Source organism: Peromyscus leucopus, chromosome 6 (assembly GCF_004664715.2).
Source record: "Peromyscus leucopus breed LL Stock chromosome 6, UCI_PerLeu_2.1, whole genome shotgun sequence".
Taxonomy (NCBI): domain Eukaryota; kingdom Metazoa; phylum Chordata; class Mammalia; order Rodentia; family Cricetidae; genus Peromyscus; species Peromyscus leucopus.
In genome coordinates, this window is record NC_051068.1 from 63,023,443 (window position 1) to 63,035,338 (window position 11,896).

Genomic DNA, 11,896 nt, shown 5'->3' on the forward strand with positions numbered 1-11,896 from the left:
CCAGAGATATACAGTGAGACCCTGTCTCATTACTTTTCCAGATCACTAAAGTGCGTCACACCTTCTAACAACTTACTGGATTAAAAACCCATACAAAAGGTCCCAAGTTCAGCAGGTCACATTAAATAATGCCTGGTACACCAAGCTTTCCTATTTTAAACAATGTTCAGAAGCAAACCATCATCACAAATAAAGACTTTTATTTGTCACTATTAGAAATCTGGATTTCAAACAGATTCTTGGACTGGTGGTTCATATCCATCAGCTCGTTCAACTTTAGCACCTGTCTCATCACCAGTAGCTTTTCCAGAACTACCACCTTCACCATGGAGCTCCATGAGTTTTCCCACTAAAAGGAAAAAAAGAATCTTATTATAAACAAGTATCATAACTAAAACAATGCTCTTCCACACTACAAATACACAAGAAAACAGACCATTATCTTGCTCTAAAATTTTACAATTTTACAATGCTGGGTGGTGGTGCACACTTTTAATCCCAGCAGAGAACAGCCTAGCCTACAGATTACCAGGACAGGGATACACAGCGAAACCTTATTTCAAAAAAATTCCATGCAGAGAGCTGAAGATTTGGCTCGGTGGTTAAGAGCACTTGCTCTTGGCAGAGGAACTGGGTTCAGTTCCCAACACCCAGTTAGCTTTCAACCCATCTGTTAACTCCAGTCCTGGGGGAACTGAAGCCCTCTTCTGGACATCAAAAGTCACCAGGAATATACATGGTGCCTATATATGCTGCTATCAATCAAAATAGTGTATTTGTGAATCCTCATTTTTCACTTACATTCAAACTTGGGTTTCTTCAGCATTTTTACTTTTCTAACGAAGACATCATGAAGAGGATAAATGGACTGGCAGGCCTTTTCTATGTCTTTCCCAATGCTGTCTGGAATCCTGCAAGACCAATAAACTTTTAAAAAACAACCAAGCAAACAAGAAATCCACCAAAGTGTAGTTTCTCACATAAGCACTTTTCTTTACATGGAAAAAAAAAAAGAATGTTACATATCTAATGTGTAATGCAAGCAAGCATCCTAATTAAAGATGTTTGTAATATCTAGCACCCTCCTTTTTTACATAACATCCTCTTAGCCATTTGTATTCTGCATGGGAACATCAGAAAAATGTAACAGTTATCAGTATATATCAACTGGGACCGAAACATTTTCTCATCATGTATTCCCATACATTATTATGGAAAGTTTTGTCTATTATTTATTGTATATCTAACAACACGTAAGTTTCACTATCCACTGCTAATTCAGCTTCAACCAAAAAAAAAAAAAAAACACCAGTGATTTAAATTAATGTCCAACTCTACCTTGCCACATACACCTTCTCTTACAGAAAGATGATTCAACAGGCATTCAGGATGTTTTTTAAAGGAGAAAAAAAACCACTTACAATTTATTAACCACTTCCTTCAAGTCATTTGTCTGCACTTCTCGGGTCATGATTTCCATCATCTTCTTCCGGATCTGGCGGACCTGCTGGTGCTGTGCATAAGAGGTCTTGCGTATCTGGTTGTTGCGTTTTTTAGTGAAACCAACACAGAACAGACGGAGCAAATAACCATCAGTTGTCTTGACATCCACATGAGCTTCAATCATGGTCTAGGGAGAAAAGGACACTGTAAGCTCTAATGGTTTGTTTCTTTCTGAGATGGGGTCTCACTACTAGCTCTGGCTAGCCTCCCCTGTCTGTGTGCACCACCTCCACCAACCTTTGCAGCAGTTTTTAGAGCCTCAACCAATTCTTTAAATGCTAACATAAAAAAGCTTGGAATGCTGAATAGGTGAGACAGTTGATTGGCTTGATCAGTTTGGGAGAACTAGCAGTGGACAAGTCTGTGCTCATTGCATGAGTTGGCTGTGTGAAACCTGGAACTTATGCAGGGACACTTGGCTTAGTCTGGGAGGAAGGGACTGGACCTGCCTGGACTGAGTCTACAGGTTGATCGCAGTCCTCGGGGAGGACTTGTCCTGGAGGAGGTGGAATGGAGGGTGGGCTGGGTTAAGGGGAGGGGGGGAGGGGGAGAATAGGGAACCCATGGCTGATATGTAGAACTGAATGTATTGTAAAATAAAATATAATATATATATATATTTAAAAAAAAGCTTGAATGTCAAACCATTATGTGACAGAGTATAAATATCTAATTTACACAACTTCCTTAAAGTGAAATTAAGGATACCCCAAAATTCATTCTCTAAATGATTACTGTCATCTCACCCTTTACTTCTGTATCTATCAACACCTCCTCACCCAAAAGAACTTGGGCCGGGGGTGGTGGCACACGCCTTTAATCAGCACTTGGAGCAGAGGCAGGCGGATCTCTGTGAGTTTGAGCAGCCTGGCTACCAGTGAGTTCAGAAAGGCGCAAACTACACAGAGAAACCTGTCTCAAAAAAAAAAAAAAAAAAAAAAAAAAGAACTTTGGAAGTCAAATTCTAAGACAACATACACGCGATGAAACCATATGAATTTGTTTTCATCTTTTAAAAAGAAAAAAATAGGTTGTGTGTGGTAGCTTTAATCCCAGCACTCGAAGCAGAGGCAGAAGAGATTGGATCTCTAATAAGAGTTTGAGTCCACTGTGGTCTACTTAGCAAGTTCCATCCCAGTCAAGGACATATATAAGACCCTGTCTCAGAGAGGGAAGGAAAAAAAAAAAAAAAAACCAATGACAAAATAGGCCAGATACAATGACACATTATCTGTAATCCTTCACTCAGGATACAATGGCAAATCATAAGTTGAAGGCCAGCTTGGTCTACATAGCAAGCACCATACCGTAACAGGCTGGAGATCCTTTCTCCAAAGGAAAAAGGTAGAACTTCTGCTGTAAGAGCATTTTTAATCCCTTTTATTCCAAACTAAAGCCATGCCAAGGACTAATACAATCCCACAGCTAGGTCCATATTAAAATTAAAAATCATAATTGGACCATATTTCCATCTTTTAAAGGGTCATTTTAGTGGCAAAATGATTTGATCTCTTTGCATTTTATAAATTATATACCTTGAGTTTTAAAACATACCTAGTATCAGCCATGAGTGGTGGCACACACCTTGAATCCAGCACTCAGGAGGCAGAAGCAGGGTTCTCTTTGTGAGTTTGAGGCCAGCCTGGGCAGCAAAGTTAGATCCTGTCTCAAAAATAAAATAAAATCTCAAAAAAAAAAAAAAACACAAAACCTCGACTTCCACTGCAAAAAGAAAGAATGTACCAATACTTATTAAACAACTTATTACTTCCAGAACTGCATAGTCTGTAAGGGAATGTCAGAACATAACGGTAAAATCAGTGTGTTTCATTTGGGACCGAAACATTTTGTCATCATCCATTCCCATATACAATTTGCCAATACTGTTACCTGGAGACATCTCGATGGTCATTTCCTGAATCGATATGGTTATTGATTTGTTAGTCACTGTGATAAAGCTCAATCACCTGCATCAGTTATCGCATCTTCACAACTCAATAGCTTTTACAATAAAAATCAAGCTGCTAAGTAAGCTTGTTACTGTCCAAGGACAAAACAAATGGGGCCCGAATGACATTAGCCCACACCAGCAGCTCTGCACTGTTATACTTCACCATCAGAGACAATCAAACGAGCTAGAGCCACCTTTTCACTATCAACTCAGATGGTAGCCCTAAAATAGTCTCTAAACTGGCAAAGCTGCCCCCTATCTATGTGTCCTTTAACAATAAATATTGGGCCAGGAGACGTAGCTCAGTATGTGGAAAGCCATAGTTCTACCCCCAGCACCCAAGAATACACAGCATCTTGGCCACAATTTAAAATTTTGTCAGTCACAAGGGCAGGGGAGTTCAGAGGAAGAACTCGGACAAGTGGGTGAAAAACAGTATTTGATCAGCTCTGCTTGCACTTTTCCATCTAGGAGCTACTCAACAATATATAAACAGCATGGGAAAAATACAACTATTCATTCTTGAAGTTTAAGAAAAAATTATGACTTACTTCCCTGACATATAAACACAGGAGGACCCAACTCTGGGCCGGTGCTTAATACCAAGAAAACAATCCAAGGTTTGAAATGAAGTCCAACTCTCCATTCCACGTTTTGATCCTTCCAATCACACCACTCACACTACACGCTCCAATGAAGTCTAGGGTCTCACCTGCCACTTCTTGACCATGGAACACATTTTGTCCCGGGTAAGATCCATGCCATGGAAGTTAGTCAGACAGTTTTTGCCCTGAACATCCTCAGTAATTAGCTTGAATTTCCTAAACGCAACTTCGTCATTCTGTAGATCAGCAAGGCTCACTTCAAACACACGACCCTTGAGGCCATCAGATGCGATTTCTACAAGAGAACCAAAGATCCTGTTAACTTGTTACCAAAAAAATCCACCTAGACACCAGTGACTTACTGGCAATACCCAACCAAACATTTTCTTAGTTAAATTCTAAAAGCACCTCCATGCTGCCACAAATGTACGAAAAACTAGCACCCCACATGCCAAGCCTGAAACCACTGGGCTGATCTTCCCATCCTAAGACACATGCAGCCTCACAGGACACATGCAGCAGGTTGAGGACCAAGCAAAACAATTATACAGTACTCACTGGTTCCTTGAGTCCTCGTGACTAGTGTCTTTCCAATGTTTCTAATATTGAACATAGCCGGAGCTTTCACATCATACCAATCTTTCTTCGAAAATGGATCAACCCTGGATTTGAGAGAAAGAGGCAGAAGCTCAAGCTTCTTGGTGAATCCTAAGATTACGACTGCCAACTTTCAACGTCCCTTAGCCTCAATACTTCTGCCGACACATCATGTCCTGGGCAGAATCTTAAGACTGTCTTGCGTTTAACACAGAAGGACGCCCCTCGCCGTGCGGGGAGCGTCCGCACGGCTGGCTTGTCTGTCACCGGTACAAACCTGTAAGTTGGGAGCCATGCCTCCTCCGCTCCACAGGCAGGAGCACATACTTGCTCGGAACCTGAAGCTCTCGTGATGTTAACTAGTCCCGAACAGGACCAGGGGTAACCAAGTGCCAGGAGCTCCCAGGCTGCACGAGGTCCCAGCACGGGGAGTGACGTGGGGTCCCGTGCAGATGGACAACCGGAGTGACTGCCGCGCATTCGGGGCATTAAAAGCGCCGCGGGCTGCAAGCCACCCGGGAGCCCACCGTGCGCAGCACGCGACGCGGTCTTGGCGACGGGAGCCCGGCTCACACCCGGCCGAGGCGGGAGAGGCGGGCGCCGTCCGTCCGGAGCGCACCGGCCAGCGGCGTCGCCAGGCAATCCGCCCCGCATCGGCCCCATCCGCTCCCCCGCTGCAGCCTAGCCCTGCCCACCACCTCCTGCGGGACCCAGAGGCCGGCGCCCCGCAAAATCCGCCACTCACACTTTCTTCTTGGCGCCCTTCTTGCCGCCTTTCGTCAGGCGCTTGTTCTTGCCGACCGCCATGGTGCTGCGGGGAGAGCCAAAAGGGCGGAAGTAGAGCTCGCGCGAGAACTTACGCGAGCGGGGCGGGGAGCGCTGTCGACGTGACCCTGGCTCTTCCGCCCTTCCGGCTTTCACAATCTCGCGACGCTAAGTCAGCGCTCGCTTCCCCCGCCGCCACCACCACCCCCGCGCACCGTGCCGCGACAGCGCCCCCGTGTGTCGGGAGGCCGCTCAGCGGGCCGCGGGCTGCCTCGGAGACCTCACCGAGCACAGGAGCTTGCAGGCTCGCCCTGGTGCACACATCAGGTTTCCTGTGGTTTCCGTTGCCCTGAGGGTGGGAAGTTTCCGGACAGGGAGATGCCTACTGAGCCGTCTCCTGTGCTAACCTTGAGGGTAGGTTTCTTCCCTAGAGCGTTTGGCTTCGAATCAGGGACAGCATAATCCATGTTCAAGTGGTGCTTTGAACAGTACTTAGCCTTCCGACCTCCGTGGCCTTCGGTCCCTTCGTGTGGAAAATGGGAATAATGACATGATCTGCTTCAAAACGTTAGTATCATTAAATAAACATAACTCCGGGCATGCTGCTCCTGTCCTGCGTGTTGATTTGGACTCTGATTAGAGTATGGTTGTTCTGTGAACATGCATGGAGAGAGAGTCTTAGCCTGGGGTGGTAAGGCATGTCTGCAAGCCCAGAGTTCTGGAGGCAGGGGGATAGCAAGTTGGAGGACAGCAAGTTGGAGGACAGCCTGGTGAGTTCCAGAGCCGACTGAACTACCTAGCAAGACACACTGGGCCGGGTGACCGGGGGGGGGGGGGGGGTGTTGTCTATTTCTTACCCATCAACGCAAACAAAAGTCATTTCTGATACCAATTCCTGCCCAGTTAGTATACTTAGTATACTTTGCTATATATCTCTTACACATTCGTAATATTTTTATGGCTTTTGTGTGCCTGTGTGTGTGGTTCTGCGTGTGCCCCTCTAGCCTGTGTACGGAGACCAGAGAACGACTCTCAGGAGTTCTTTCTTTCATCCTGTGGGTATAGGGCCAGAACTCAGGTGGTCAGGCTGAACTCAGGGTCAGGCCTCTGCAGGTTCCTTTACCAACTGAGCCATCTCGCCACTTCATTTCCACCCCCCGGAGGGGGATGGGGGAGTGTTTGGGGTTTTTTTAGTAGAATGGGGACTAGAGTAACTTAGCGGTAAAGCCTCAGCATGTCTGCGGCCCTGGGTTCCATCCCCAGCACTTCAAAAAGGCACAATGGAGTTCAGTCCTTGGACCTAACTGCCCACCAATTTTCTTAAGGTACAGCCCCCTTCCCCATGTTTATGTTAGTTTCTTCAAGACAAGAGTCTTGCTCCATAGTTTGGGCTGACCTCAAACTCGATTCTCACGCCTCAGCCTCCTGAGTGCTGACATGCTCCAACTCGTCCAGTTTAACTATACCAGTTTAGTAAAGTGCAAGCCTAGTGGGCCCTCACCAGCTACCTCAAGACCTGTGGTACCCTGTGACCTGACCTGTACCGCTTTGGTACTCAGTTAGCAGTGTATTGAGTTCCCTTTCTCTCTCTCTCTCTCTCTCTCTCTCTCTCTCTCTCTCTCTCTCTCTCTCTCTCTCTCTCTCTTTTTAAGATTTATTTATTTATTATGTATACAGAAGAGGGCGCCAGATCTCATTACAGATGGTTGTGAGCCACCATGTGGGTGCTAGGAATTGAACTCAGGACCTCTGGAAGAGCAGCCAGTGCTCTTAACCTCTGAGCCATCTCTTCAGCCTGAGTTCTCTTATGTCCTCTCTGGCCAAAGCCAGACACACAAACAAAAATAAATTTAAAAAAATTAAAAACCAAAAACCAGTGACCAAGCCAGATATCAACTCCCTATTCACCAGGGTCCCAAGAAGTTTTAAATCTTTTTTTTTTTCTTCAAAATATATTGACTCTGATTTGAGAGGAGGACTACTGTCATGTTGCCCTATATTTGGGAAATGACAAAAATGTCCCATTTCCAGTCCGATTATAAAGATAACATATACCCAGATGTCCAAGACTAAATACAAGAAAGGCTAAAGCTGTATAGTTAAGGGCACACCATAAACTTTAAAGGAAATCATGGAGCCAGGAGTGATGACACACCCCTGTAAACCCAGCGTTCAGAAGACCAAGACAAGATTCTTTGAGGACAGCCTGGGCTACATAATGAGGTCTATCTCTGAAGACCTAGGACTGGAGGTGTTGTTCAGTTGCAGTGTATATCTGGAGTGAACAAGGTACTGGGGTTCATTCCTCGATACCATAAAAGAAATAAGTATGAGAGAGAGAGAGAGAGAGAGAGAGAGAGAGAGAGAGAGAGAGAGAGAGAGAGAGAGAGAGAGATACCCAAAGTAGTAACAAGGAATATTTGGCTAGAACTATTGTTATTTCAAGATGGAGTCTCTATATGTAGCTTAGGCTTCTCCCAGACCCCTGGCTTAAAGCACCCTCCCACCGCAGGTTCCCAAGAATTTAGAACTCCAGTCATATTCTTCTGGCATCTAGCTGGAATGTCAAGTTCTTTTCGGCCATCGTTGTCTTTGCCTCTATCTTTAAGGATGTGTATGAATCCAATGTATTTGAAATTCCCTCCTTGTCAAAAGGTGCCCTTCTCCACGGCTCATTCACCCCCTCTCCTGTAAATGGACCTCTCATACCATCACAGCTCCTCCATGAAGCAATGCCACTGAATGGACACAAACTTCACGATCTGTACCATTGAACTTCGCAACAGACATTTGGTGGGACCTGAAGCCTCACGAATCATGGCATCAAGATGCTCCTCACCTGGACTTTTCCTTCATCAAGGGAGCCGATCGTGCCATCCTTCTCTGTTAGCGAAGCTATCTTTGTTCCCATCGGTCATGTTCAAAGCTCTCGAACTCCCCAGTCTGTGCCTGGCCATGCCTGGCAAACACCCTGGACGTTGTACTCGGAGAGCTTTGCCTTGCCCTCAGGCTCTACTTGAGAGTCATTAAGTCCCATCACAGCCTTCATGGCCACACACAGCTTCTCCTCTCCAAGCTTCTGAATCTGAAAATCCCCTCTGGATTTCAGCTCCTACCTCCTTCTGCCCCGGCCTTCTAAATCAGTCTTCCTAAACCTGTAATCCCATCTGCAGTCTCTCCACATGTCTCAGCTGTCGGCAGTCTCCTCCAGTCCTTATTTTATAACGGTGTGACTATACTTAACACTACTCAAGTGTACCCTCAGAGTTAAGATGAAGCCAGGAACGTACGTCAGTAATAGAGCATTGGTCTAACGTGTATGAAGCCCTGGGTCTGATCTTCAGCACAGTTCACCATCACCTTCCCCCCACCACAAAAAAAAGTTTCAAAGATAGTAGACTTTATTTTTCTTACTTCAATTTAAAACCACAAAAACAAAGGGCTAGGAATGTGGCCTGGTTCCTAGCATGCTCATCTAGCGTGCACAGAGCCCTGGGTTTTCATACCTATCACCACATTAACTGAGCGTAAAGCACAAGCCTGAGACGCTGGGCGGTGCTGGTGCACACCTACAGTCCCAGCAGTCTGGGTAACCCCAGCGTTCAGGAGGCAGAGGCAGGTGGATCTCTGAGTTTGAGGCCAGCCTGCTCTACAGAAAGGGTTCCTGGACAGTCAGTACTACACAGAAAATCCTGTTTAAAAAAAAGAAGAAACTCATGCCTGAAATTGCAGCCCTCAGGAAGTGTAGAGGATCAGAAGTTCAAGGTAACCCAAAACACATAGGGAGCTACATGAGACCCTGTATCACTTTTTTTTCTAGTTTTCTTTGAAGTTTTAATTAATTAATTAATTATGAGTACACTGACTGCATGTACACCTGCAGGCCAGAAGAGGACATCAGATCTCATTACAGACAGTTGTGAGCCACCATGTGGGTGCTGGGAATTGAACTCAGGACCTCTGGAAGAACAGCCAGTGTTCTTAACCACTGAGCCATCTCTCCCCCTGTATTACTCTGAATTCATCCCAGCATTCAGAAAGTGAAGACAATTAGATCTCTGTGTTGGAGGGTAGCCTGGTCTACATAATGAGTTCCAGGCCTGTCAGATCTATTATAAAGGAGAATCTGGATACATACATACATACACACACACACACACACACACACACACATATATATTTCTGTTTTCAAGACTGTGTAGCTTTGCGCCTTTCCTGGATCTTGCTCTGTAGACCAGACTGGCCTCGAACTCACAGAGATCCTCCTGCCTCTGCCTCCCGAGTGCTGGGATTAAAGGCATATGCCGCCGCCACCACCACCACCACCACCACCACCACCACCCAAATCTGGCTTTATTATTGTTTTATTAATTGTTTAAATACTACAGATTTTGGTCATATTTTCCCCTCCCTGAATTCCTCCCAGATCCTCCAGTTTCCCTACCCACCCAACTTAGCTATTTTTCTCCTATCTTTCAAAAACAAAAAAATCCACAAAAATGAAAATCAAAACAAACAAGCCAAAGACCATTGCCAAAACAAAGCAAAATGAAACAAAAAGTTCACAGAAATACTGCTGAGTTAGTTTTGTGTTCACCAACTGCTCTTGGGCATGTGGCCTACCCTGGAGTGTGGTTGATACATACAGTGAGACTCCATTGGAGAAAATTTATTTTCTCCTTGTCAGTGGGTATCAGTTACAGATAGCTTCTTGGTTAGGGGTGGGACCCCGAATCCACTTCTCCCCCTTATGAGCCCATCAGGCTGGAACCTGTGCAGGTCCTGCGTTTGCTGACACAGTCTCCGAGTTCTCTTATGTCCATCAATCCTGTTGTGTCCAGAAGATGCTGTGTCCTTGGAGTCATCCATCTTCTCTGGTTCTTGCAATCTTTTTGCTTCCTCTTCCACATAGTTCTGACTCTTGGGGGGATGGAGACATTCCATGTAGGACTGAGTGCTCCCATTTAGGACTGAGTGCTCCAAGTCTCACATTCTCTGCACATTGCCCAATTGTGAATCACTTTGTTAATCCCCATTTACTGTAAGAAGAAACTTGTCTTGGTGTGGCTGAGTGGGGCCCTGATCTATGGGTATGGAAGTATGTCATTGGGAGTCATCTTGCTATGTTCCTTTAGCAAAATGTTACGTTTTCCCCTAAGCCCCTGACCTATCCAATCTTGGGCTCTTGGCCACTTTAGCAGTGTCAGGTATAGGTTCTGTCTCATGGAGTGGACATTAAATCCAATTAACAAGTGGTTGATTCGTCCCATATGTTTTGTGCCACCATTGTACCAGTCTGTCTTGCAGGCGAGTCGCTTTCATAGGTTGCAGGGTTTGTAGCTGGGTGATATTGGTGATTACCTTTTCCCTCCAGTAGTGTGAAGAGTACTTCCCAGCACCATTAATGCTAGTCAGCAGGAGAGACGCTGTTAGGTAAGCACCAGCTTGACTTCTCCGATGTTGAGCGATATAAGTAAGCATTCTCTTCGGCGACAGGACCTTACTGTCAGGTTGTGGAGAGTAACCAATAGCCTTGGCAATAGTCTGAGTTGTTTGGGGGTTTCGTGGGACCCCCCTGTTGCCAATGACGCAACAAGATGTAGCCCATTCCTGGCACTGGAGGTTTCACTCGGTGGCGTGTCTAGTTGGTGTACTCTTTCCTTATTATTTGGCCAGTCCATTCAGATTCCTTTCACAGATGTGTCTATATTTGGGAAGCTTCTACAGCAGTCGGTTTCCAGACGGCCTTTCAAACGACCTGTAGTGTTAGCTGTCCCTCTTTACCCTTCTCCCCCATTCCGTTCCCTGTTTAGTCCTCCTCTGTCATTCTCCCCTTTGTCTCCCTAACACTGTATTCTAGTTCCCCCTCCTTAGCTGAATCCCTCCCCCACCCCGTTCCCTGAGATACCTGACCTCTGTGGAGACTCAGATTACAGAACACATTTTGAAAGCTTCAAAGCTAACATCCATGTAAGAGAAAACAAACAGTATTTGTCTTTGGGGGCCTGGGTTACCTCACTCAGGAAGAATTTTTTTCTAGCTCCATTTACCGGCAGATTTCATTTTTCTTAACAGCTGCATCGTATTCCATTGTGTGAAGCGTATCCACATTTTTGCTAGCTATTCATCCACTAGTGGCCATCTAAGCTGTTTCCGGTTTCTGGCTGTTAGGAACAAAGAAGCAGTGAACATGGTGGCAATGTCTTCGTAGGAGGCAGCGTCCTTGGGGTGTATGCTCCAGACCGATATCGCTGCATCTTGTGGTCAGTCAACCCTCAGCTTTCTGAGGAACTGCCACACTAGTCTCATTAGTGTCTGTACCGGTTTACACTCCCACCAGCAATGATAAGTGTTCTCCTTTCCCAACATCCTCGCCGGCACGAGCAATCATTCCTTTTATTGATCTTGGCAATTCTGGTTGGTGTAAGATGAAGTTTCGAAGTAGTTTTTATTTGCATTTCTCTGATGACTAAGG

General features: G+C 45.5%; 1 protein-coding gene and 2 non-coding genes across 3 annotated transcripts; all 3 read right to left on the minus strand.

Moving 5' to 3' along the window:
- Positions 1-178: 178 nt before the first annotated feature.
- On the minus strand, positions 179-5,556 carry Rps3a (ribosomal protein S3A). Its single transcript, XM_028858704.2, has 6 exons — positions 5,402-5,556; positions 4,618-4,721; positions 4,167-4,354; positions 1,422-1,630; positions 802-911; positions 179-349 (listed from the first exon to the last, which is right to left on the minus strand). Exons 1-6 carry the CDS (start codon positions 5,461-5,463, stop codon positions 228-230), a joined length of 795 nt encoding a protein of 264 aa, XP_028714537.1. The 5' UTR covers positions 5,464-5,556; the 3' UTR covers positions 179-227.
- Positions 1,130-1,198, minus strand: LOC114684208. Its single transcript, XR_003733275.1, has one exon. It is a non-coding gene; the product is annotated as a small nucleolar RNA SNORD73 (small nucleolar RNA).
- LOC114684204 lies at positions 3,298-3,365 on the minus strand. The gene has a single exon (XR_003733271.1). It is a non-coding gene; the product is annotated as a small nucleolar RNA SNORD73 (small nucleolar RNA).
- Positions 5,557-11,896: the final 6,340 nt, after the last annotated feature.